Source organism: Triturus cristatus, chromosome 7, assembly GCF_964204655.1.
Source record: "Triturus cristatus chromosome 7, aTriCri1.1, whole genome shotgun sequence".
Classification (NCBI taxonomy): domain Eukaryota; kingdom Metazoa; phylum Chordata; class Amphibia; order Caudata; family Salamandridae; genus Triturus; species Triturus cristatus.
In genome coordinates this window covers 1170398859-1170426657 of record NC_140590.1, presented here as the reverse complement: position 1 = coordinate 1170426657, position 27799 = coordinate 1170398859, and the positions used below count along the sequence as shown (strand labels likewise).

The following is a 27799-nucleotide window of genomic DNA, read 5'->3' as shown; positions in this document are numbered from 1 at the left end:
GAGCCAGGAGACTCCAATGCACTGAATAAACTTTAAGCCACGATCACAAAAAGGAACCCAATGACAGCCGGTGTGGCCCCCATTCTTGCACTTTTGGCTTTCGTTAATTTTTGGGGTGAATTCTGGAGCAATCTTTGAAGACTGGCATTGATTAGGGGTTGCCAAATTGGCAGGCATTGCACAAATATGCAAAGGAGGGTAGGGAGCACACTGAGTGAATTTTTCATTAAATCCCACACTGGCATTAGTGTGGGTTTAAAGTGCTGAGACGTTTAATACCAAACTTCACAGTTTTCAGTAAAGCCATTTTATGGTGCTGTGGAGTTCGTAATGACAAACACCAAGCACGATATACTCTTAATGGCATACCTGCATTTACAATGTCTAAGAATTGGTTTAGACACTGTAGAGGTGCAGGGCTCATGCACCTGTACCCTCACCACTGGTATAGTGCAACCAACTAGAGGGGTGGCGACCTATGCCAGGGTAGTGGGTTATAGGCATGGCACACAAGGATGTGTGCCATTTCGACTCTTCACTTTGTTCTGCATCAAAACACGCAGCCTGCAATGGCCGCGTGTGTGTAAAGGTACAAGTCCTGTAAGGGTGGCACAATAAGTGGTGCAGCCCTTAGAGGCCTTCCCTGGCCACAGTGCCCTTAGTATCTATGGTACCATTTACAAGGGACTGACATGTGGCCAGAGAGTGCCAATTGGTTTTGTATTAATGCAGTTTTATGGAAAGAACATAGGCCCTGGGTACCTGGTTGGCAGGAACCCTGGGCACACTCAAAGTACATCAACAGTTTCGCAAAAAGGGGGGGGGCAACCATGCAAAAAGAGGCACTTTCTTGCAGTCTCTAAAAATAGCTCGCCCTGAATAAATCTTGCTCGACAATGTAAGTGGGCGAATAGATTTTTCGAGTCCTGTGCTCCAATTAAAGGGAGCATCTGACAGAGAGTGACTTTGCCATGTTTACAGTGTATCCTAGCGAATGCAGGAGGCCTGCCATAGTCTGAGGTGGGAAACGTGGTGCCCACCATCAACAGCCAATTGTTGAAGTAAGGGAAGACTGGAACCCCTGATCTCCGCAGGTCTGCTGCAACCACCGGTATCACTTTCGTCAACACCTGAGGGGCACTGGTGAGGCCAAAGGGGAGCACAATAAACGAATAATGCTTGTGGCCCACCGTGAACCGCAGGTCGATTCTGTGAGCAGGCAGGACAGTAATGTAGAAATAGGCATCCTGCAGGGCCAGTGCTACCATGCAGTCTCGAGGGTCTAGGGCAGACAGACTCTGAGCATCTTGAATTTCTCCTTCTTCAAGAAGAAATTGAGAAGGCACGGGTCTAAAATAAGGCAGATGCCTCAGTCTTTCTTAGGTATCAGAAAGTAGGAATAGCAACCATGACCTACTTCTGATGCCGACCCACTCTAGATTGCTCCTTAAGCCAAAAGGTCATGAACTTCCTGACAGAAGAGGAAGAGGTGGTCCTCCGTCAACCAGTCTGGGGATGGTGGCATGGGTGGTGGAGTTTCTAGCAGAGGAATGAACTAACCCTGCTGAACAATTTGTAGTACCCTCTTATCTGATGTTATGGACTGCCAGAGAGGCAAGTGATGACGAATGCTGCTACCAACTGGATGACAGTGATGGTAAAAGAGCAGCTAAAGTGGTTTAGAGGGTACCGTGAGGGTAGGGGGGGGGGGGGGGGGATTGCAGGTGGACCTCTGTGTCTCTATCTCAGGAGGCTTCCAGGAACTGCAGCCACGAAAGGACGGGCGAGTCTGTTGGCCTTGGTGGCTGGGCAGGAATGGGCGCAGTTGGTAGCTTCTACCGTAGCCTTTGAAGGAATGAAAGGCAGAATGGGTTTGGCATGCGCCATTGGAGAGGAACATGGACCTGGCAATGGTTCGGTTGTTCTTAAAGCGATCCAGTACTGAATCTGCCTGGTCTCCAGAGAGACTGGTGCCATGGAAGGGCATGTCCATAACGGACGTCTGGACAACCCCCAAAAAGCGAGTCAATCTCAGCCAGGCATGGCGTTTGAGTGCCACTGACGACGCAATCGCTCCATGTAGCGAGTAGTCATAGCCAGTCTACAGCGAAAGGTAAAGTGTGCTGCGTCTCTGCCAGCTGCAATAGTCTGTGACTGTATGGTCCAGGCCTCCTTCGAGACCATGGGCACCACTTGCACAACCAAATCTCAAACTGTGTGGGTGTATTGGCCCAAAAGGCACGCAGTGTTCACCAACCAATGTGCAAGACTGGCAGAAAAGAACATCCTCTAGCCCAGAGGTCTTCAAACTTTTTTGCTCTGAGCCCCCCTACCCAAAATATTTAGAAGTAGGGCCCCCCTCCAAAACCTTATGGAAAGTCTTGAGTAATTGGGAAGGTTAGGGCTGAGCACAGGGGTGGGGGTAATGAGATAATATCAGGGGCACTTGTTCAGTAGCTCATACTCCACACTAAATGTGAGACGTATAAAAGAGCAAGCACATAAAAAATGTAAATGGGCAAAAGACACTACTTCGATCAATTGAGGTCCTCATGCTCTTGGGTCCCAATGCAATCGCACCTTCTACACTAATGATAGCTGCAGCCCTGAATAGTAGGCTATGCCATCTGCCTCTTTCACCCCTTTCCCACCACATCTATTCTTGAAACAGATTGTCTGTCCCTTTCAGTAAAAATGAGCACCCACGTGTGGCCCAACTCATCCCTTATGCTCACCCCATATCTTATAGTAAAGTAGAAGACAGTCTTAATTGTGATGCAGTAGACTCTTCATATTCCTTGGCACCAGTGCCGCTTCACTAAGGTGGCCTACTGCCTTGCAAAGCGGCAAGTCTTCTCAGCCCCTTGTTAAGGTCATCCTCCCATCCTCCTTTCTGTCAACTCTTTGAAGCCTAATGCTAAAGTGTCTCCTCTTCTCCAATAATTCCCTCTCTTGGGCCATTGATCTCATGCCAAAAACAACACTAGCACAGCAAGGGTGCACTGAACCCTAATGAACGAAAGTAATGAGTAAGGCATCCATAATAGGGGTTTATTTGGGCTCTCACACCCCTGGGTCCTGGTGCCAACTTCACCTGCCCATTCCACTTGCCATTATTGCTAGATCTGAGATCCAAAGCAGACTGTCTGTTTCGAAAAAAGGGGGGAAATAGCCACATTCCACCCACCTCTGGTTACTTGCTGTCTGGGCCCCAATGCTAACAAAGAAAATGGCTTCCCACCTCTTTGTGCTAGTTCCATACTCATTATTGGGATGCAGTGGCCCCTCACACCATTGTCCCAGTGCCAATGCACCTGCTACACTAATGGTAGTGATGGCCTTTTTAAACAAAAGGAGCCCACATTTCTCAACACCTCTTCAGGGCATCTCTCTGAGGAAGGAGGGAAGCTGCCTCATTGCTAAATGAAATACAACATAGTGCCACCTCCTCCGGGCCATCTCTTTGCAATATCCATGGATTTTGCGCCTTTACTCTTTCTCCTAGGCCATTACCCAGAAACCCCAAGGGTCTGGACGATCAGGTCTCTGAATATGACCTTTTGGTCTCCTCCTTTCTAACCTCTCAACTGACCTGAAAGGCCATTTGCATGTAAACAGTGGCCAACGTTGGCAAGGTGTATAAGGACTAAGGTGCCCATGTATTTAATTTTACAAAAACTGTTTCCATACTTTTTGTTAAAAACAATCATTCCAGATTTGTTAATGGGGACCTGGAGGTATCTCAGCATGAGAGTTAAAGCAGGGGGTCTAAAGTGATTTAACTTATGGAGTCACTTGAAGCATCATAATAACAAAAATTAATTCCTTTTTAGAGGTAATGAAAGGATGCTGAGTTTTGGAAAGTGTCCTTTTAATGGGCTTATAAAAAAAATCCCTGCACTAGGTACCGTCTGGTTAGCTGTTACTTATGTGTAATCTTCTAAAGCACTTGTTTTATCTTATACACGGCCACTGGAATCATGCGATTCTGCTACTGCAGCATTTTTCGCATAGATATGGATTGGCCACATTTGCCACATAATCCACCAACCTCAGAGTAAAATGCAGATGATAACAAAAAACAACTTTGTTTCTAGCTCAAACAGATCAGAAGTTACTGAAAACATGGTGATGTGGTTGCACGCAGTGGAAGCCCTTCACAAAGGATAACTAGTCATCTTTCAGTAGCTTATTTCTATATTTGGCTTTCAAATTGGTACTAATAAGGTGAAATCTTTGCCCAAACAGCACTACCATGTGAAAAAAATTCAAAATAATTAAGTAATACTAGCAAATAATGTGCCACATTATACAGTAATACATAATTTGCATTTTCTTGCCGCATAATTCAGTAAACCCTACTGCATAATTTGGTGCTCCCCTGCCGCATAATTCCAATGGCCCTGATCGTATACATGAAATCATTGTGTGGCAGCCTATCCTACACAGTGTTTAATACAATATTAGAATAATGCCTTACATAGTCACATTGCTTTCTGTTGCATGCTGGGACCCTATAGCACTATAAATTCACAAGTCTCTATTTCGCTCTGCACCAACTAGGATTCAGCTCTGTGACTCTCTGGTCTCACATAGTGACATTTGCACTGATCACATTAACCAAGTTTCATGAATTTATTTGACACCTAATTTTACACTTTTGGGTGCATGCATAATTTTAAATGCAGTTGCTATAAATGTGTACATACAACAAAATACGGAATATTTTGTTGTTTTTAGCCAATCCTTTGATTTTGCCACCCCAGGGGTCAGAATCATAGCTGCCTTACTCTTTCGACATGTCAACTGGCATGCGAAAGAAGACGGCCTGGAACGCGAAAAATAAACAAAGTTTCGCTTCCAGACCTCCTTCATTCACAAGTACTCAATGAGGCATTTGCGCCCTCCTTGGAACGCCGCCACGGATCCCCGGGGGGTGGGCGCCCCCCAGTTTGAAGATCTCTGCTCTAGCCAAAGGTGTTCAGTCTCGGATTTCCTTTCTAGTGGTGTGGTAGGGAATGCAACAGGATTGATTTTGGATGTGGAGGCCTGGACAACCAGACTCTCAGGGGTGAGATGCTGTGAGAGGAAAGATGGGTCCCCAGGAGTAGGGCGATGGCGGCAGGCAACTGTTCTGTGCACAGACAACCCTGTGCAGGTCTTGGCCCAGAACCCGAGCAGGACATCGGTGAGGACTTCATTAAAAGGGAGAAGAGGTTCTGAGGGGGTGAATCCTGATTGAAGCACCTCTGTCAACACATCTGTCTTGACTGCCATTGAGGGCAACGTAAGGTCCAGGACCTCAATCAGCTGACTCATATGTCACCTGGAACAATTTCACCTAGATGCTAACCTCTTGGTATGAGGCCACACAGTCTGAAAGTGCCCAATCCAGAACCTTCTCGCACATGGATCGCCAATTTGCACATAAATTTCTGGTTCTAATCCCAGCTCACCAGGCAGCAACCAGTACCACTGAAAGAGCAGCACATTGATATTCTGAAGGGTATAGTTTCTCTGTTGAGCTGGTAACCGAGTCCCATGTACAGCAATAAGCAGTCCAGACGCAACATAGAAAAGCAGGTGCCATTCATGTGTAATTGCAACTGGTAATTAACAGATGTGAAAGTCTACATCCTCATTAAATTTTGGCAGGTCAAACATGCTGGTATTTGAAGGAGGAAATGTTTGGCAAATACAAGAAAATTAGATATGCACCAATATCTACTTGCTATGCCCCATTTTATCTTCTCAAAGCAAGATGACCCCCAAAATTCTGTAGAATAAGATGACCAGGCATGTCTGTCCTTCTGCATCAGGCATTCAACAGCGGGATTTCTGTACTATACCATCAACAAATTTCATAAAAGGTCCTAGGAAGAGAGCATCATGCATGTTATGTTATCGTGGGGTCCCTGGCACTCCTAATGACCATTGCTGTTAGCAATTTTAAGTCTTGTTTTGGAGTCTTGCCTTTCTGTCCTACATAGAATTTGGTTTATCTAGTTCTCTGTTATTGTTCTGGACTGTCTTATTAGTGAACCACTGTACATTTAATTAAGGGACTGAAACGTCGCCCACAGTACCATGACCCCTCTTACTGTTATGTAATTGGTATTGTGAGAGTTGGTACTTAAGAATATATGTGCCATGATATTTTTCATTATAGTCACATGGATAAATGTCTAAGCCTACAGGTTTTTTTAAACTTTCTTCTGTTTGTTGTTCCACCTTATTGATGTGCTGAATTTAATCAATAAATGTATTTATCTTCCATTTGGACATTTGACTTAGACCTCATTGTATCTTTGTGTAATATGCTTTATGGTATTCCACGGTAAGGGACGTTTGTGTCTATATAATACTGGCCAACTGGCAGGTTTTCCTGTTGATGGAAATATGCAGAATTTGTGCACTTAACCAAGGCTAAGGTATTACGCACAGCACAGCCCTGAGATGCAGCATTCAAGTGCAGTACTACAAGTAATGAGTTATTGAACTTACAATTGTACTCTAGCTGTGATTTTCCAAATACTTTTTTGGTCTTTTCGAACAACTACATTTTCCATATTCCGTTCCCGGTAAGTACTCATCCTACACTTACAAAGGATTCTCCTGATGCCCCTCAACTCCTTTACTTGACAACCCCCACCAAGAGGACTACAAGCCACATGCAACACAATATCCCATTACACAGAGTCACACTTACCGTGGAAGAAATGCCTCCTAATCGGATAGGCTCAATCAGTGTTGTGGTGGTCTTCTCTTCACGGTTGGCTTTCTTCTCGGAGGGGCCAGAGCCGCTATCCCCAGCGGCCCGCTTACTCCCTGGCCCCGACATGGCAGACGTCAATGTAGGGAGCCTTGTTCTCAGTGAGAAAGGATCCACCCGGAGGAAAATTACTCTACCAACCTTCGGGGGCTCAATCTCCGCAAGGTTCCCCCACCTGCAGGGACTGGAGAATAAACACAAACTTTATCAGAAGGAAAAAACAACTTACCTCCCACCACAAATGCTCAAACCCATTTTCCATCCCTTATACTTAATACCATACTCGTTCATCCTTTCTCAGTGTAACTCTTCTTTTAGCACACACAGAGACTTACTTTCTATCTCCCAAATGTTCTCAATTAAAGTGTTCCTCCGCCAATTGTGAAAGTCTCTAGTAGAGACCTCAGACTTTCACAACAGGAAGAGGCTACTGTTTTATTTTCAGACTGCAGTCTCACTTCCGGGGGAAGCACCCTACTTTGCATATTCTTACGGCTAAAAGCTGCCATACATTTTAGAGTTTTGGTAGGACCACAGATGTTTATGTGAGTGTGGATGGAAGGAACTGCAATGGATCATAAGCAATTAGACAGTAAGAGGGTGTGATACCCATCGCAGCAGACATTCTAGTAAGAAGCAGGATACCACAATCGTGGGCGAAGTCACCAAGCCTGAGGGAACAATATTAGAGTCTCTGCCCACAGCCACTGAAGGAAAGCGTCAAATGCCGGGTGCCCCACGTCCAGTGAGGTTAAGCATTTAGGAGGGAGGTGGGGCACCAGGATCTCACAACTACTATCCTCACCCTAAGTCCCAGTCCCATGTGGTGCTGCCACCCAGGATTTACAAGCATCCCGAGATTAAGAGACGTGTATCTGTCATTGAAGGCCAGGGTCTTATGATAACAGGAGCACCCGCTCTGATAAGAGGGAGAAAACTCATGAGACAGAAGTAGATGCTGCACAGACAGGATAAAGAGTGCGGCCCTGTAACATTTTTCCTCTGATATGCAAGTGTTTTTTGACAGAAGATAGAATTTTAACAACACAGCAACTAAATTACCACATGAAGTTGATCTTAAATATTGACTGAAACTATGATCAGCTGAAATAATTGAATAAAGCAAGATGTTGAGCTTCCTGAAACTATTTTAATTTTAATAGTTCCGCTGCAGAGGAACACACGATCTCGGGAAAAGGTAAATGGTAGGTGAGGGAAGTACAGCATGTGCTGCTTGTGTCTTCTCTAAAGAAAGAAGTTACATGGGGAATAAGCAAAGGAAAACCCAATAAGTATCGTCTTTAGGACGGGTTGGCTTTTCCAAAGGTGCTAGCCATTATGTACAGCATCCTCTACGATGTGCAGTATGGCATTTAAAACTTTTTTTTTTTTTTTTAATTATTAGGCATGAGCACCAGGCAGCATAATTTTGTAGAACGCACACCAAACGTGTGTCCGCCTACTAACAGACCGGTGCATTTTTCATGTTTCCTGATCCTAGTTGGATTGGTTTAAAAAAAAAAAAAAAAAAAAAAAAACAGTAGTCCAGATGGTTGTAAAGCAACAGAGAGGGGGAAGCAAGGGAGTGGGGCCAACACCAAAAGCGTGGAAGAAACAGGACAGGGTGGCCGAACCAACATGGGAAAGCAACATGGAGCGCACAAGAAAGAAACTGAGTGGAAGGAGCAAACAGAGAAAGAGGAACGTGTGGAGAACAAACAAGAGTGCACGCAACACAGATGTGAGGGGAGAAGCACAAAGGCGAAAAAGCAAAGCACGGGAGTGTAGGAAGTTGGCTCTTTTTATAGTGGACAAAAATGAGCTACACTGCATTAAGAGTCCAGGCAACCCTTATTGGTTTACGGAGGCAAATATTAGAACACTAAATGCTCTCATTTGTGGTAGTGTAGGCAAGCATTTTAGGCTTACCAGAGGGTAGTGCTAAGCATTTGGTGTACTCAAGGAGGCAATAAATAAGACACACTCAAGAATAAATCTGAGTTCAATTTACAAAAATAAGTTGTATTTTTATATTAATTTTGATACTAAGAACTTAACCCCTTCAGTGCCCATGACGAGATAGTCTCGTCATGGAGCGCGGTTGCGCTGTGCCCATGACGAGACTATCTCGTCATGAACTCCGCCCGCTAATGAAACGCCCGGCACAGGGCGTGGAAAGGGCGGGGCACTGAAGAGGTTAATTAGTAGGTAAGTACTTTTGTATACTGAATTTTACAGGTAAGTAACCAGTTCACTTAAATGCGTCTTTACGCAGAAATGCTTCCCTACGGGAGAAAAGGCATATGTTGCATACAGTTATTTACGGTCAGTTTCTGAGAGTCTCCTTCAGGACATTGGGTCGTAGGGGGACAAAGTACCACCAGCAGCAGTCACTCGTTACCTGTACTGGGGCGTCCGGTGCAGAGGTGCTGGTCGAGTTAGTAGCTGTGAGCGTTACGCCGGTGGAAAGAAAGGGGCCACCTAGAAACAGGCTGCAGAGGGGGACTTGCGGACAAGTCCAGGAGCTCCCAACAAGGGCCTTTGGTCACAAGGATCCTGGGAACAAGAGGACACCGCTGGTTTGGCGGTACCCAGGTTGGGGCGCTCAGGTGCAGAGTGGGGCGGTCAGCTGGGCGCTGTGAGTCCTAGCACCTTGCGGGTGTCGGTCTTGCCACTTGAGAGTGCAAAATCAGGACAGCTGGGCCACTCTTTAGGTGGGTCTCTGTGGTGCTGACGTACCATGACGGCTGCTCGGTCTCTGCATTGTTGGAGTCTGGACTGAATTCTCACTGTCTTTGTTTGCTGCAAGGGGTCCAGTGCCCCGGGTATTGGTCCTGTGCAACTGCGGTCGGTCCTGGTGTCCTCTCGCCCAGTGGGGGGGGAGGGGACATATCTGACCTTCAGGAGCACAGGTGCCTCTTCCTGGGGGGCTACTTCGTCTGGCTGACAGGGGAGCTACAACTCAGTGAAACAGAATTTGCGTCTTTGGTGCCTGCGGACTGCAATAGAGTAGCTCCTTCACTACAAGGAAGATTGCTGGGAATTTGCAAATGGCTGGTAGTGTCCAGGGGTTCTTGGAAGGTGCTCAGCTGCAGGACGAGTCGCTGGTAATGATTGTCAAGGCTGGTGCAGGCATGGTTTGGTGCCAAAAGTGCACAGCTAGTCTTCAGTTCTCGTTTTTCTTGCAGCTTTTATTGGTACTCTTTTTCTAGATCCATCAAATCTGAGTTCCTGGCATCAGGGGTGCCTCCTAAATCCTCAATTTAGTAGTGTTAAGGGGAGTGACAGGAGGTAACCAATGGGCTACTTACCTTTAGGGTGTCTAAACCCTGTATATGACCACTTCCTGTGGGAAGTGGGCATAACCCCGAACCAGAGAGCCTAATTCTGCCACAACTAAGATTATGGAGTTCTAAATTTCGTGTTCAGATCAGGTAGCCCACCTTAGAGGTGGAACTAGCCTGATGAAGGAACACGCCTCCTGACTAGCTATTTTTCCCGCCTGTCCTAGTGCCAAATGGGTCCTGGCGGGGTGGCATTTCCCTTGTCAGGGGATGCATTGGGTCACATATCAAAGGCAGCAGAGGTCTTTGAAGCCTTCTGCCTTGATAAGCTGATTACCGAGCCATCTTGCTTGGAGGAGGCGACAACACCTCCGTCGGGGGCAGGCATTTCTGCCCTCAGAGAGCAAGGGCTCTCACCTGCAGGGGTCAGATACCTGTTTGTGGTGTCAGACTGGTCTACAAGAGACAGCCAGCACACTAGTAGTCGGTAGGTTTTCAGGGAACCCCTCTAAGGTGCCCTATGGGTGCATGTATTAATAAATCCATCACCAGAATAAGTGTGGGTTTATTAACGCGAGATGTTTGGTACTAAACATCTCTAGTTTCAATGTTTATTTCAGAATGGTTTCATTTCATAAAATATACACACAATAAAACATTTCATAAAATAAACCAACATTTGAATGGTACATTTAAGCTGTAAATCCAAGAAGAAAGTGCAATGTGCATAGTAACGGTTATAGCAGTTCATGTCTATTCTGCACCAATCTTCCAATGGATGAAAATAATAAGGTATATTGCATATACCTTAAAATCAGATGAAACATAAAACAAAAGCTGATAAAAACTATCTAGTGCCATAATGCTATGCAGTGCTATAAAACAAGCCTACTATTTAACTGGAATTTTCCTGCAGGGTGGTTATAGATGATTTCAATAAAATGGTCACAGAAACTCATATATATATATTGTGAATTAAAGAAAGTGCATCAGTACCTAGCATATGTTTCCTAAATAACTATGCAGTTTGTTCTTTTCTTAATTGGTTGGAAAGGGGATCAGATATGCTTGATATAGCCCAGCGTGCTTTACCAGTCAGCCAGCTCAACAAGGCCTAAAGTTTTTGGCCTTTTTCTTTCCTTATCAGCCCTACTAGAAATAAGTACGTAGGGTAGGCACTGTGTAAATAGATGTACCACCCTTTAGTACCCTTTACGGCCTCAGTGTGCCTCCTTGTGGCTAGATGTTTACAGAAGGGGCGAATCCAATTGTTTCTTGATTTTTTGTATGCAGGGTAGCAAGACAAGACTTTCTTTCTTTTCTTTTGCTGTTACGGTGCACATTGTACAGAGGTTATAAGGGTCCTTCCAGCATTGCACATGAATGTAAGGGACCCCATCTCAAGCATGTCATGGCAGAACTTCAAATATAATGTTTTGCCAATTACTGTTGGGGAATATCTAGATTTATCAAACCATCATGTAGCTGGGGCACTCGTTTTACCAGTGCCCAGCACAGGTAGTTCAAGAGGCTTTCCTGTTCACTTGCAATATCTACGAATCGACTTGGATATCAGAGGGAAAATATCTGCTCATGTAGCTATGTCCACACATGTAGTATAATGTACCCTGCCTTAGGGCTGTAAGGCCTGCTGTAGAGATGACCTACCTATACTGCATGCAGTGTCTGCAGGCATGGCACACAGGAGGTGTACTATGTTGTGGCTTCACTTTTCTCTGCACCATGTCACGCAGCCTGTAATGACAGTTTGCATGAGTGTGCGGAGAAGTCCCTTAGGGTGGCACAATACATGCTGCAGCCCTTCGGGACCCTCTGTAGTACCTGGGGTGCCTATTACAGAGACTTACATGGGTGCTAAAGAAATTGCCAATGGGTGGAACAATTGTAGTTTTAGGGAAAGAGATCTGGCACTGGGGGTCTGGATAGCAGGAACCCAGTGCACTTCTGTCAAAATTGCATCAAATACCAGACAAAAAGTGAGGGTGGTCATGTCAAAGAGGGGCACTTTTCTACAGGGAGGAATAAGCACACAAGGGCAGCGGAGATGCACACAGGCAGCAAATACAGATGAGGTGGAGATGTACACGACGCAGGCATCAGGGAAAAACATACACTCTTGTGGAGTGCTTAAACAAAGAAAAAAATCAGGGTAAGGACACGAGTGATGGTTCCAAGCTCCCAGGGAGGAACAAACCCAAGAAGAGGCAGTGAAGCCCACACACACCAACGAATTAGAAGCAAACAAATGAGAGCAACAATGTAGCCAGCCAAGGATACTTAATTGATAGCCTATAAACTCACTGTAAGCTAACAAATTGTCTCACAAGAGACAGTGCATGTGCTGTCTTAGGCAAAACCTAAAAGGGAAGATAGGGTACACTAGGGCTGTTGGGGTGAAGGCTATAGAGAAATGTAGAAAACCGTATGAAAAGGGTCACATTTTCAGAGAATGCAGTTATCTACCAGAGCAAGGATTATATGTAAAGAATGTATTAAGAAAGGCGCAGAATACCAGAACAAACATCAATTTTACCTGGCACCACTGAGAGCAACAATAAAGATGCTGGAGGTTTGATGCAGCTGTACCTTATTATCCAACATCATTGTTACATCATATTAGTTTTACAATTTTGCTACAGAAATAAAACAACAGCTGCATTTGTTCTGTGCCTCCTTGTCTTTAATATTCTTTGAACAAAACTTATAAATCTGTTTGTACAAACACAACAAACAAAGAAGAGAAAGCTATAGGGGCTAAGTAAAGAAACTATATGGGTAAATATTAGGGTTGGTAAGAGGTCCATGTCTATAACAAGAATATAGTGTAACTAAGAAGTATAAGGTACAAGCCTCGAACAAAAAGGAGGTGGGAGAACAGTCAGTGGACGGTGCAGTTAAAAAAATATGCACATCAGAGTTGGAGTACCAAATAAAAGTGTTTATGGGGAGCTTTTAAACCAGTTGTGGTTCAAAACAGGACATGGGGTTGAATAATGAAACAAGTAATCTTAGGGATCCAGTGGCAGGGAAACTGTTCAGTGGTAATCGAGATGTATAATATTACGTTAGCAGCATTTGCAGAGCATATTCTAGCACTAACTTTCACAGTAGCACTTCCTCACTGTGGGTGCCAATTCTGAACAATTTTCAGATTTCCATCAAGCCGTTATCTGTGGTTTTCAGAGGTCTGTTAATTGCCCAGTGTAGTAATTGTTTGTGTTGGCTAGTATAGATGTAAAAGTTAGTTGGATATTGCTAAAGCCTGGCTGATGAGGTGTTACCCCGAAACCGGTCCCAGGATGCGGTCCAGGGAAGACTTGGCTTGGCAGTTCAGGTGGACTGTTCTCATGAGGCACAGGGTCAAGACTGATTTGCATATAGCTGGGTCTGAACTGGGGTGGCGAAGTGATCTAAAGAACGATGATGGATTCAACCCAGATCTCTGACTGGGGGTGAGTGTCTGAAAAGATTCAGTGCTCCATCCATCATTTCCTTGCGTTTGCTTTATATTGCAAAAGATATCATTAGTCTGACAATTTTGAGTTTGGATGTGTGTGCCACAAAACTTTCATTTTTTGTTCCACTCTGTGATTAACCATTGCTCACCCTCATCAATTATTTTTTAGGCAGCATCTCTAGCCAGGATATGATATAATGCAATGTTGTACCCGCGAGGAAGTGGTATGTTTATGGTAACTTTATCTGAACGGTTCTAAAACGATTGTGTGGCACAGAAGGTGCCGCTGAGTTGGCAACCCTTTGACAACGGTATGCTAAGGTTGAAAGGGGGCCTGCCTAGCATGTTGTTTGAAAAAGCAAATTAAATGTTTAATTGGAAGAGTACTGTGTAGTGAGTATGGCTGGGTGAAAGGTGCTGCCCAAAGGTAGCGGATTATAGCGTGTCAAAAGTGTTTGTGCCTATGGAAAAGTCCCTATTGTGTACTGATTGGGTGATTAAGTAGAATGTCTTAAATGTGGGTGATGTGTAGCATAGTGATAATAAACTACACCAAATCTTAAACGTCTCGTTGACTGGACAGGACATTTGGGACAGAAAAGGCAAGGCTGAGGTAGACGTGACGTACGGTTAGCGATGTATGAACCCACACACTAGCAGTAGTTCATTAGGGAGATAGTAACATAAGGCCTGATCCAGAAAGTCACCTGTTGGCCCAAAACTTGAACTGAGAGGCTGATCGGTATATTCCTCTAAGTGCTCTCACTTTTGGGAAATCAGCAGTATTAGAGCTGAGGACGAGTGCTCAACATGGTCATGGAAACCATGCATTGCCACTTACCTAAATAAAGGTGACCTAGAAAAGGCTGTGAGTGTTGGACGTCACCCTACGTTGCCTGTACGGCTCCTCTAAACGAACGACTTTTCTCTTGCCTAATGCACTTTACACATTTTGGCACTTATTTCTGTGTAGTGCATGTAAGCGCCTGGATTTAGGATTAATCCAATTACAAAAGATGTATGCGGGAGAAGGGCTTTTCAATGTCTCAGAAACGACTACCTGTCTCAGAAACGACTACCTGTATCAGTATTGGTAAAGGACATTAAATCAATGTAAAACTATACCAAGTAGCAAAAAAGTTAAAGGTGAATGTTAGAGAGCTCTGTTGCATACAAGAAAAAAATGGTGAGCGCAAGGAGAAATTTGCACAACAGGCGGCAATTTTGAGAAAAGATCCGAATTTTCTCAAGGTGAACGCTGCCCACTCGCGGGGCCTGACCAACACTCGGAAAAGTGTTTAAAAACACATGTATGGAAGGAGGATGTCTCCTATGACTGACGTACGGTTTGATAAGTGAATCGGTTACATCAGGATCAGCATTCAATAGTGCATGTATAGCTGAACACCTAAGAAGTGGCGCTCCTGAAGAGTCAGAACAAGGTAAACAGTTGTAAGAATCAGCTGTCAGAGAAAATAACAGATTCCTACAAACACAGTATTGAAAACACCCATTTACTTGGTCGTGTTAAAAAGAGGATGGAACGCCAGTTGATTGGTACTATAATGGAGATAATCTGCTCTGAAAAAACAGCAATACAGAAGCTGTCCTGACTTTCACTCTGAAAGGGGACAAATGTGACGGTCTACTACGTTCTCGTGTGATCCGGAGAATGACTGTCATAGCTACCCGCACCGGGTAGTTCTCTGGCCCTAATAAGTACACCTAGCCGTGGCAGGGACAGTACTCCATGCCGCCACTACTTACAGTCAGTGACCAGGTCGAGCCTGTCGTAGTTACGCTCGAAGAAGGAGCCCGCGGCTTTCCGTTGCCAATGTGTACGGCACACGCCTGCTTCCTTCCAGGCAGAGTACCCCTGGCACAGTATGTACCTGCTATGAGTCCCGCCTTTCGTCTCCTAAAGGACTTTTGTCTCTTCATTGGATGAATTCTGCCTGCCTCTTATCACGAGCAGGCACCCGGGCCTGGGCCAGCTGGAAGACCCCCTAGGACCGATGCCGGTCAATAAAACTTCCGCTGACAGTAGCCACCCGGCCTGTACATTTCGTCACGAGAGAATAGCTTCCGGTAGCCCCTTCCTGCACTCCTAGTCGTGCACTTCCGCCGATGTGTGCCACCCGGGGCATACAGTATATCAAATGTGTCACTTCCGGTAGTCTCATTTAGCGCTGCTCTGTAAGAGAACCGTGGCTTTCTTCGCAGCCGCAACTTCACACTACAGTGCGTGTTGCCACCGGCACATGTGTGGTGCTGGTCTCACACACGCCGCCTTCTCGCTCTGTACTCAACAGCTCCATCTTTTAGCAAACCCTTGGTTGGAGTATGAGCTCTACGATTAAAGAAATGACTTCCAATCTTAAGATGTCCTCCCGTTCCTTTTGTTCAGGAGGCGGAGCTCTGACACCGTGCTGATTTTCTATTGGTGCAAGGTTATAAAGGAAGAGGATTCCTAGCTGTGATTCGGTTGTTGCGGTTGCTGTGGCGACAGCATCAAACGAGTGTAGAAACAGAGCTGTACCATAGTTTGTATGATTAATAGAGATGGAGACCGAGGCAAAGGTGATGTGGGGTTCTCGGCACGGCTTTGGGGCGAGGGTGGGAGATGGCAGGACTCTGCTGGGTGGAGGAGAAACTTAAGCCAGAGGCCTGATACTAAAGGGAATGTGAATTGGAAGGTGCGCAGTTGGCTGGTAGACTGGAGAGCAGATGGGCAGAGTAGGGCGCAGGAGGCGGAAGGAGTGGGAAAGAAGATGAGGCAGAGATTAGGCTGGTTTCATGTCCTCTTCCGAGTCATTATTTTTGAGAAGACCGCCCCCTCAAGCAGGTGAGACAAATATGAAGTGGTATGGTAACATACATGACAATGTTTTAGAACAGGCAAGTGGGATTTAAAAAAAAAATAGTTGGTAGAATGTATTATATTCCTCACTGATTTATATTGAAGCAGAGGCAATCTATCTTCGTATGTATGGTGACAAACAAGCAGCATTTCGTTTTTGTCAGTTTCATAACATTGCACAAACAAAAACAGAGTTCTAAACTCTGGCAAACTAAAACTCGTTTTTTGTTTGCGCTATGTAAAAGTGCCGAAAATATAATGTTGGGTCCTGTCACATGCTCGTATCTCCTCCTCCTCCAAGAATTGAGGACAAAGCGTTAGCCTTTGATATCGGTGGTAATTCTTGGTGCGGGCGATCAGAGCATGTTTGCAGGCATCTACATTTTATTGTTGGCAGTTTTACAAAACTGCTAATCGGGTTTCTGCATGTAGGAATCAGGAGGCAGGAGACTAGCCTGGAAATCAGTAGTCTCCTGCCTGAATCGGGAGGGTTGGCATGTATGGGGTGACCCCATCCACTTGTGTTCTGCATATCCACAGTAGTGTTGTGTAGTAGGCCGGGGATCACGGGCTATGGCTTGCTGCGCAGCAAGTGAAGGGAACCTGACACGTTGATATTCATGCCGGAGATGACCTCCCATTTATTCTCCGCGGGCCACACCTGGCTCGCAGATGACAGTCAGGGTACATCCGGTTTCCATCACGGTCAACAGGACCTGTTACATCCCTCCCCAACTTGGTCTTAAGAATCATTCAGGATGTTTAGCACGCAAAGTTCTGAAGCCGGCGTTTGGCTGTGGATTTGGCCTCCGGTTATAGCGATGGCGGCTCACCTTGCTGCGGTGTGCCTGGTGTTGAGCCTTTAGAGAGTCCAGGTCTCTCTGTGGTCCATTGAGCATCTTGTCCACGGGGTCAGTAGCATGGTGCAGTGGGGAGTGCTCCAGTATTCTCAGAGGAATAGGTTCAGGCGCTGTTCCGGGTCAGCCTGCACGACCAGGGCGATGCACAACATCTTGTTCAGCGTTCGCATGAACCTTTCAACATCCCCATTGGCCTGTGGCCACTGCGGGGTAATCCGGTGGTGGCGGATTCCTTGCTGTTTGAAAAATTCAGCAAACTCAGCTCCGTGGAACCGGGACCCATTGTCACTCCGGATTTCGGCGGGGAGGCCGAAGGTCGCAAACACTTTCTCGAGGACAGGCACCTCATGGATGAAGGCCGGCGAGGCAACTACTTTTACCACATGGTATTTGGAGTGCACCTCTACTAGGACAAGAGTGGTTCCCCCTCTGGAAAAACTGAAGAAATCCATGCTCAGCTTGGACCAGCGGTCGGTTCACGGCTCTTTCGGTGATCACTGGAGCCAGGTGTTCTGGCAGGCTTGTCATCTGGCATGCGGGGCATCTTCGCACCAGGTCTTCTACCATGGCTTCTAATTCTGGGAACCATACCTTCTCCTTTATTCTAGACTTTATCTTGATGGTGCCCTGGTGTCCACCGTGTGTCAGCTGCATGACCTGCTGTCTAAGTGATTACAGGATCACGAGGCAGGGCCCTCGCTGCAGAATTCCTTCTTGGGTGGCACTCAGCTTGTTTCTCACTCTCCACATTTTCACCAAAGCTTCTTTATCCTCGGGGCCCAGGCGTTCGCATCTCGGAGTCTCTCCATGACCCGTTCTGGACAGTCTTAATCAGTCGTGCATAAACTGGGTCAGACTCTGCTGCTCTTTTGATGTATTCGAGGGTAATGGCCTGGGGGCATGCTGCACTCAAGATCATCCGGATATGTTCCTCTGTGTCCTCGGGGCGTTCATGCCCCTCTGCTAGTGCAGGGTGGCAGGACAGGAAATCCGCTGGATTCTTCGCCCCTGGGCGGTAGTCTACCTTCATTTAATAGTTCTGCAGCTGGATGAACCACCTTTCATCTGCGGCGGCGGGTGAGGGGCTAAGCCTTTGAAGAGCAGGACTAGTGGCTGGTGGTCGGTCACAACCTTAAAGGGTTGGCTGCTCAAGTAAAGGTGGAAATGGTTGCAGGCCCACTTTATGGCTAGGGCCTCCCGCTCGATCTGAGCGTACCTTGCTTCAGTTGGTGTATGCAAGGGTGGTCCAGCGCCCTGACTCCTACTCTTGAGTCAGGACTGCTCTGAACCCCACAGGGCTGGTGGTGACTAGTAGCTCTGTGCGTCTTTCAGGGTTGAAATACCCCAGTGTGGCTTTGCTGAGGAGAGCGTCCTTGATTTTCTGGAACGCCTCCTCCTCACGATGGCCCCAGGTCCATTTGGCTTCTGCTTTTGTGAGGGCCCAGAGTGGTTCTAACAGGGTCACGAGGTCCGGAATGAACCTCCTGCCGTAGGTGGCCATGCCGAGGAAGCTCCTTACTTCCGAGAGTGTGCCAGGGGCAGGTGTGCGTTGTATCGTTTGTGACTTGCGGGGGTCCACTTGAATGCCTTCCTGATTGAAGACAGCTGGAAGAACAAGCATTTGTCACAGTGTAGCGTCGCTCTGTGTTCGCTGAGGCACCTTAGTGTATCTTTCAGCTGCTTGTGGTATTCCGCTGCGGTGGTAGAGTGGATGAGTATCTCGTCGCTGACATTTAGGACCCTGGGTAGGCCAGATAGCGTGTCACGTATAGTGTTCTGGAAAACTTCTGCAGCTGATGAAATCCCGTAGTTCAGGCGCTTATACCAACGTAGCCCCAGGTGCGTGCTGAAGGTTTTAATGTACCTGCTCTCTTCCGCCAGGGGTAGCTGGTGGTACCCGGCGGTGAGGTCCAGTTTGGAGAACCACCTGGAGCCATTGACATCCGCGATGATGTCATCCATAGTGGGCGTGATGTGTTATTCTCTCTTGATGGCGCAATTGAGTAGTCTCATATTGATACACCAACGTATCTTCCCTGGTTGTTTGGGCTTCTCTGCGATCACTATCGGGGACACATATGTCGTCGTGTCTGATACCTTCTCTATCACCCCTTGTTGTTCCAGCTTTTCAAGTTTGTTTTCAACCAGAGGCCAGAGAGGGAATGGGACGCAGCAGTGTCTCAGTGCCACCGGTGCAACTGACTGGTCGATGAGCAGTTTGATAGGTGCGCACTTGAAGCGCCCTAGACCCTGGAATAGCTCGGGAAATTGGTCCAGGATGTCATCGACCTGGTGCGTTTGGACACTCCTGGTGAAAGATACTAATCCCAGGTCTTCAGCAGTGTGGCTACCGATCAGGGTGTCCACCTCGTGGTCTATGACGTGGATTGTCAACATGACTTCTTGCTCTTCCGATCTCACTGGCACCGGCATGCTACCTTTGAGGGGCAGCGGGGAGTAGCTCCCGTAAGTGAAGATCTTGGTTCGGAACGGCGTGAGGAGTGGTTTGGGTTGGAGGCGGTTGTACTGCTGGACTCCCATCACATTGACTGACACCCCTGTGTCGATGATGGCTCTGACTTCGGACCTGGCTACCTTGACGACGCACGTCGGCTGTGGCCTCCAGCGACATTTCAACTCTAGTGTGAAGGAGATAATGAAAGGCTCTTCCTCCTCTTCATCAGGAGAGGAGTCTTCGAGTCTCCGGTATGTCCTGCCCTTGGGGTCGTCCTGCTGTGTCATATTCATTATGGACAGTTGGCGTACCGCTCTTGACAGTGGCATCTGGTTCCTGGTGTCTTTTCCCTGGGATTTCTTCCTAAAGACCACTGCGAAGTGGTTGGGAATTGCACAGTTGGGGCAGGTCTGGCCTTGCACGGGGCACTCACTGGCTGGGTGTTTGTTGCGCCCACAGTACCCGCACTTCGTCTTGGTTGTCGGAGGCTTCTGTGTTTTGTTTGTGTCACTCCTCGTTCTCGCCTGCAGTGCGTCAGTCCATTCTGTCTTGATGTTCGCTGGCCACTCTTGGAATCTTGTGAGGGACTGGTCCATTTTGCTGGCCCGTGCTGCTGACACGTCGTGCGTTCGTGCCAAGATCAGGATGTCTTCTAAGCTTATGTTGGGCTGGCGCAGAATGAGGCCTCGGAGTACCTTGTCTCGGCCCCCTTAGATAACTTGCGTCCTGATCTCCTTGGGCTGGTCGTCCACTGTACAGGTGCTGACCAGCTCGCGTAGTCTGGCGTAGAACGCATCAATGGACTCTCCTTCACGTCGTCGCACTTGGAGCTGCTTGAATCTCTATCTGGATTGAGCTGTGGGTCGAAGTGAGCGTTAAGTACCCTCACGGCAGCGTCATAGGCCGTGGCGATACCTGTGTCTGGTAGATGCTTGAACAGTCTCCGGCGTAGTGAAGGAGTAACTACCTCTTGACGGCTCTGTAGGTCTCTCTCGTGGCAACAAAGTAGTTGTTAAGCCTTTCAATCCAGATCTTCCACTGTGGGGATGCCATCGCCAGGTCTTCTGGTTCACTGAATGGTGGCAACACTCCAGTTAGGGCGTGTCCTCACGGGGGCCCTCTGCTCGGACTGGGCTTGAGTGTCTTCCGCCATGTGTCATTGGCTCCGGGTGCATCTCTACCCCTGCTGAGTGCTGGCTTCTCTGGAACAGTCCTCCCTGTGGGGTTTGTGCTTGAGCGCTCCTGCCCCTCCTTGTATTGTCTTTTCTTTTTTTCACTCTGTCCTCTTTCTTTATTATATATATTTTTTCCTCTTCAGGTGTCCAATGTGTGTTTTCTTGCCATATATTTTCGTTCTGTCCTATTGTTGTTTTTTTTCCTTTGTGTATTTGTCCCTTTCTTGGGTTTTCTGATTCCCACTTGTGCTCATTTTTTTTCTTCTGTTTTTTATTCCTTTTCTGCCTTCTGCCTCTTCGGCGTGTTGCTGTGCCAGAGGGGGTTCAGGGACTACAGTCTTCTCTCGCATGGAGCAACGCAGCCGAGCGTGCTCCAGCGAGGCCTTCTTGGCGGGCGAACCCAGCAGGAGGGAGCCACCCGCAAGCACACGTGACCTGACAAAGGCCTGTGCTGCGCTGTGGCCAGAGGGGTGGCTCCAACTCACTGCACTCTCGCTGCGGGGCCACTCCTCTTCAGCTGCAGGGCAACGCCACTTCAGCGAACCTCGCTGCCTTCCAGGTACGTGCACCGCAGCAGTCGGGCACAAATGTAACACTATCTTCATTTGGCACAACATGCTCCTCTCTGACTTGTGCAGATATTAGAAGCACGTGTGATCAGGTGTCTTCTGCCAGAAGAGCTCTTACCTAGCTAAAAGTGAATGACAGAGTAAATTTTAGGATTATCTCTATATCCTTTTAACATCTGTTTTAGGTTGAGCCTACTAGACAGCGTTTGAGCTTCCTATTGCAAGACCTATAGTGGGCTTACCAAGAACATATAGGGGTTTGAAGCCCACCCATTGCTTACCATTGGTTGGCTGTCCTGTCACTCTAAATTGCCTGCTCATGTGTATCTCAGCTTGTCAATATTATATTTGACCCTTCCATGGAGTAAAGCCTACTTACCACGTCTTGTGATTGTCTGCCTTCTGTGCTCCCACTGCTTGCTTTTCGAACACTACTACTTTTTCCTTTTGGGTTGGGCACTCCATACGAATGCAGGCATTTTCCAGCTCTCTGCCTCATGTACTTCTCTCCCCCGGCACTCCATGTTGCTCACTGTCGTCAATATGCTTCTCCCCACCCTCTCCATGTTGTGATTTCTCTCATGTCCTCCCCTATTGCTTTCTCACTTTTGTGCGCCCCCCCCCCAGCTCCACATCGCTCTCTTTGCAGTTGCTTCGCCTCCCCATGCCTGCCATCCGTGTTGCTTCCCCCATCCGTGTCTTCCTTCTCTGTGGCTCGTTGCTTATCTTTCCCATCCCTGCCTTCCGTGTTGCTACTGCCACACTTCTGTCACCTGTTACTTCACTTCCCCACCCATTGCATCCCCCATCTGCATCCTGTGGTGACCCACCAGTGCCCTGCCTTTTGCTTCCCTCCACCTGTGCTTCATAAAACGTTTTCACACAATTTTTTTTGTGTGCCGATTAAATTGGGATCAGCTTAAAAAAAACACACAAAAAATTGCATCATTTTGTAGGTGCACACATGCGTGGAGTGGATGCCTATAAAATACCATGGCTGACCTTGTGTTTGGCTTTTTTTCCATCTTATTTATCCATGCTGCACAGCATCAAGATGCTTTTAACTACTGACAAAGCCAATATGTCTCAAAAGCACAGTCTGTTGGGTTTGCCAATGCTTCTTTCTAACTGAGGCTATCTACAAAGTCAGATTGTACATTATGTATGCACAACAAGGTCTGTTGGTGTAGTGCCTCCTTTGAGGTGCATCTCCAAATGCTTGTGTTGCCTTTCTGTATGGAAAAATTGCACCTGTTATTGATTTTCGCTGCCTCTTCCGAAGTGTCAGCCTTTATCCTTCTTCCAGCTTAAATCTCAGCTCTTCTGGTAATGGTTAATGCTCATTGTGGCAACATGAACATTGTCCAAAGGAAGCCAAGTATGTTAGAAGCAGTATTCTAGTCTTTTCACTCACTGAAGGTGTAGGGGTATGATGCACTGCCTGGGGGGAGAGGAAGATTCAATGTTGGATACTCAGGACATGGTAAGGGATAGGAGAATCTTAGCAGTTACACCTATATTTAATTATATAAGAGTTATTTTTATATAGCACAAACTCTAGCCAGCTTGGCTTCAGAGCGTTGTACATTGCGTCATTAAATATTCAGTTTGATTTAGAGGGGGTTCATGAGTTGATTTAGCTGCAGACTGGGTACAACGTTTTACAGCACATCATCACAATATTATTACAACTACAGTAGTGGGTACTGGCTTCTATCATCTGCTCTGAGTTAATAGAACGTTGAAGTTTCTGTAATTTCCACAAAATACCAATCCTATTTGGGTTAATGATCTTACGTGGCAAATATCTCACTACAAAAACCAAAGGAAATGATTGACGGAGTGTTGAACATTGCAAGCACTCACCCCCAGTCAACTGATCTGGGTTTAATCCATCACCGTTCTTTAGCCCACTCTGCCACCCCAGTTCAGACATGGCCATATGCAAATCAGTCTGACCCTGTGCCTCATGGGAACAGTCCAGCCCGAACTGCCAAGCCATGTTTTCCCTGGACCGAAAACAAGCATCCTAGGACCGGTTTCTGGCATTTCAGCCGTCTTCAGCCAGGCTTGCTTGAATCCAGTGGCAAAGTGAGCAAGGGACTCACGTCTGAGCATACCCTGCCAACTTATGGCGAACAAAGCAAAAACCAAAGGAAATGATGGACGGAGTGTTGAACATTGCAAGCATTCACCCCCAGTCAACTGATCTGGGTTTAATCCATCACCGTTCTTTAGCCCACTCTGCCACCCCAGTTCAGACATGGCCATATGCAAATCAGTCTGACCCTGTGCCTCATGGGAACAGTCCAGCCCGAACTGCCAAGCCATGTCTTCCCTGGACCGAAAACAAGCATCCTAGGACTGGTTTCTGGCATTTCAGCTGTCTTCAGCCAGGCTTGCTTGAATCCAGTGGCAAAGTGAGCAAGGGACTCACGTCTGAGCATACCCTGCCAACTTATGGCGAACAAAGCAAAAACCAAAGGAAATGATGGACGGAGTGTTGAACATTGCAAGCACTCACCCCCAGTCAACTGATCTGGGTTTAATCCATCACCGTTCTTTAGCCCACTCTGCCACCCCAGTTCAGACATGGCCATATGCAAATCAGTCTGACCCTGTGCCTCATGGGAACAGTCCAGCCCGAACTGCCAAGCCATGTCTTCCCTGGACCGGAAACAAGCTTCCTAGGACCGGTTTCTGGCATTTCAACCGTCTTCAGCCAGGCTTGCTTGAATCCAGTGGCAAAGTGAGCAAGGGACTCACGTCTGAGCATACCCTGCCAACTTATAAAACCAATTATCCAAGAACGGTGATGGATCAAACCCAGATCAGTTGACTGGGGGTGAGTGCTTGCAATGTTCAACACTCCGTCTATCATTTCCTTTGGTTTTTGCTAAATATCTCACTACCTCATTTCTTAAATAGTTCTTATTGGGAAATTGATAGCCACCTGAGATGCAAATGATAGCAGCTTTAGAAAAACAAATGTTTAGTTTGTGGCTTTTACTGACTGAATCAGGTGTTCACAGGGAGCATATTCAATTTAAGTCAATGTGTCTGGTCCACAGGGCACTTTGTGGAAAAGACCCAGCCTTTCTCCAACAGAGTTAACAGGTATTGTCTCTTGAGACCTCTGCTTTTAGTAAGCCAGGACCGGCTCCGGATCCCAAAAATTAGGAGATCAAAATTGTCTGGTTATCTTTTTTTGATGCGCACTGCATATTTTTAGAATTAAATCGATTTTTATTTGCAGAACCCATGACAAGAAAATACAGTGCCTCATTGCCTCCAACCCATTGGGCCGGCGACCTCACGAGCAAAGGACAGGAAACAGAGCTCATGATTCATGAGTCAATTAAATAGGTATTTAACACAGCATGTCGCCTACAACCCATCTTGGGCCGGCCGCGTCCAACATCGTACAGCAAGAAATATTACTATATAAAGGGAACAGGAGAAGATTCTGTGCCACCACTCGTGTAAAGATGACAGTGCTGTAACGGCGCACCATGGCTCATTTGAAGCAAATAAGTCTGCTTTTAACAAAAACGAAGAGAACAAACTAAATTTCAAAACATAAAAAACCCTGGCCCTCCCTAACCCCCAACCCTCCTCTCTCCCCCTGAGCCCTCAGTAAGCTCAGATATACACGTATGGTCCTAAATGATGGTTACCAGTCCCCCAGGGAATAAGCAGATACGTTAGGGGTCGCATGTCCTAGCATCCCTCCTGGTTCTCAGGGATCAGTTTTAGAAGCCGTAAATAGGCAGGGCATGTTAGTTCCCGGAACTCCGAGGATAAAATTGTGATAAAGGGAGCCCAAACCTTAGGGTATTCTGATTTATACCCAAGCATGGCCATAGACAATCTCTCCATACCCAGGAGGGTCCACAACTGGAGCAGCCATTGAGAGTGGTCTGGGATCCTGTCGGTCGTCCAGCCCGCTAGTATAACCCGATGCGCTGCATTCAAAGCCAAGGCGATTTGCCTGCCTTTGACAGAGCGCAAAGGGAAGGTCAAGGTGTTGGGGAGTCCCAAGACAGTGTAGACGGGGAATCTCGGGATAGTAGTGTCAAAAACCCTATCAATTTCTTCAAGGATTTTGTCCCAATACTTTGTAAGCTTTGGGCAACTCCACCCTCCCTCCACCCAACGCGCACCTACACCCTTGTCCATCCCAAGGAGGAAGTCGGGGTTAGAAAAAATTGGAGACCTGGGAGAGGGGAAAGTGGTAAGATTTGCTCTTTTAACCACCCTGTCCGAGGTTAGCATGGTGGGGCGGGTCACTGGCGAGGAATAGAGTACCCAGGAGCGCGCCGACCTAGTCAGCCAAACCTTCCTCCAGATATGCCGACCCACCACTGTCTGATCCATGAATACCCAGTGCTTCTCAGTCATGGGCCGGTTCTATTCTATCAGATAACGCAGCAGCAAGGCCTGAAAATAGCGAGTGAGGTTGGACAAAGCCAAACCACCTTCTTTCTTAGGGCGCTGTAGTAAAGATTTCTGCAGCCTGGGCGAGATCGGGCCCCAAATGAAGCGTTCAATCTCTGTTTGGGTGTGTGAGAGCGCATGCGGTGGGGGTAGTAGGGGAAGGGTCTGGAAAAGATACAGGGCCCGGAAAAGATACAGGGCCCGGGGAAAAACATTCATTTTTATTGCGGCCAATCTACCCATCCATGACAGGGGCAGATGCCGACATTGGGCGACAATGCATATTTTTTGAATGGTCTTCCTTTAGCCAAAACAAATGAGTAACTTTTTTGCAGTTTAAATTGTTACTGAAAACGTATTTGTTCTGTCAAGCATATTTAGGTCTCTGGTCTTTTCTGCAATCACAGCAATGACTGTCAATCTGGCCCTTTCAAGGCTAAGAGACCACTTTGGTGGTGAAAGCTTGTGCTTAATGAAAAACCTTAATGTAACATAACTATATAATTTTTACATAACATCTCCAGCTTGGTAAGGCTGTCTATACATCAGGTACTCTGGATTTAAACAACACATTGCATTTGCTTTGTCCATGAGGTCTATGTTTTGCTCTGGATTGCATCAGCGACCTCCTGGATTCCACTAGCCCCTGGGTACCATTAGCACAAAACGGATAGTATAGGCCTTTATGGAAAATGTGATCAGCCAAAGCACATATATGTGCGTTAAAAAGGAGAGGAGAGTGGGAGAAATCCTAAGGGTCGCCCCCCGCTTCAAGATTGAGGATAGCCAGAAGCTCACGTCATTCATCTTACTGACTTTCTATTCTTCATGGAAACTTTTCAAGGGTGAAACCTAATATGCCCACCGAGACTAATAAATGACTCATTAGGAATTTGTACTATATCATGTTGAAAGCAGCATATCAGTTCAACTGTAGCAGGTATAGCTGTTCAAAGTACTTGAAGCCCAACAACCTATGATTGTGGAAAGGCCAGTTTGAACTTCTACGCAGATATCTACTTTCTTTTTTGAAGATGTTCTTAATTTGAGCTGCTGTTTTAGAGCAGCCCTCCAGTTTGGGAGAGAAGGATTGATTCCTGAGCGCAGTTCTCCCAGTTACAATTTGAGATCTGGCTTGACTAGGAGGAAGCTATAGGCTCACGCAAAGCTTTGGTGCCTGCACCAGGTCAAGGCGGAGGACCTGCCTGTGCAGGGAATCTGTGTAGCTTCCTGCACTGCACTGTCTGTGTGGAATTAGTTGATAACGATGAGCATACCTTTCATGGGCACTAGTAATAGAACCACTGGCTGGGACAGAAGAGGGAGTGCGGTGATGCTGGGGCAGAAGATACGAATGCTAGAAAGGTTCTGACATGATGGTGGACTCTGTACAGTGCCGGAAGAACATCTACTTGCTGGCCGGCCATTGACGTCTCTGCAAGCGGGTGTGTGGGACTGATAGTAAGCAGTCCAAGCATTCTGTGTCCCCCCCACCTATTGTTTATATGCATTACTTCATTATTGGTAGTGAGCAGGGAGCCAATAGGAAGAAGATCTAAAGGTGCAATCACTTTATTTACTTGGTAAGTTACCTTGTAGAAGGAGGGTTATGGACACAGGTGGGTGTTCAGCAGAAAATGAAGGGGGCTTAACTAGTGCATGGCCCTTGCTTTCAGAAACAAGCATTTGCAATGCAATAGGTCTCGCATTTGAGCTATTGGCTTTGCAAATGACAATGCATTTTATTTGTGTGTTTTGAAAACCTGCGAAGGCGCTCTTTGTACATATAGTCCTTGCTTACGAGATGCAAAGCTGGCAATAACTGCGCCTTTTTTACTGCCAGCCTTGCTTCCCATAAGCAAGGGCTAGAAGTACAAAGTGCGTATTTAAGCACCACTTCCAGCTTTTC

The 27799-nt window shown here is 46.8% G+C and overlaps 2 protein-coding genes across 5 annotated transcripts in view; one reads left to right on the top strand and one right to left on the bottom strand.

The window, feature by feature from the left end:
* RNF40 (ring finger protein 40) overlaps positions 1-15667 on the bottom strand; it is a 160538-nt gene extending 144871 nt beyond the window's left edge. For 2 of the 3 annotated variants that reach the window (XM_085618455.1, XM_085618457.1), the window contains exons 1-2: positions 15427-15667; positions 6710-6956 (exon numbers count right to left, since the gene is read on the bottom strand). In XM_085618455.1, the coding sequence (XP_085474581.1) occupies positions 6710-6841 (132 nt within the window). In that variant the 5' untranslated portion in view covers positions 6842-6956; positions 15427-15667. Of the gene's footprint in view, positions 1-6709; positions 6957-15301 lie in introns of all 3 variants that reach the window. The other variant, XM_085618456.1, reaches the window with a different exon arrangement.
* The window catches only part of CFAP119 (cilia and flagella associated protein 119), a 123225-nt gene that overhangs the window by 29468 nt on the left and 65958 nt on the right, over positions 1-27799 (top strand). The window contains exon 1 of one of the 2 annotated variants that reach the window (XM_085618458.1): positions 15977-16114. The exons of the other annotated variant lie outside the window; for it this stretch is intronic. Within the exon in view, the coding sequence (XP_085474584.1) occupies positions 16097-16114 (18 nt within the window). The 5' untranslated portion in view covers positions 15977-16096. Of the gene's footprint in view, positions 1-15976; positions 16115-27799 lie in introns of those variants that run through there. 2 annotated transcript variants of the gene reach the window in all.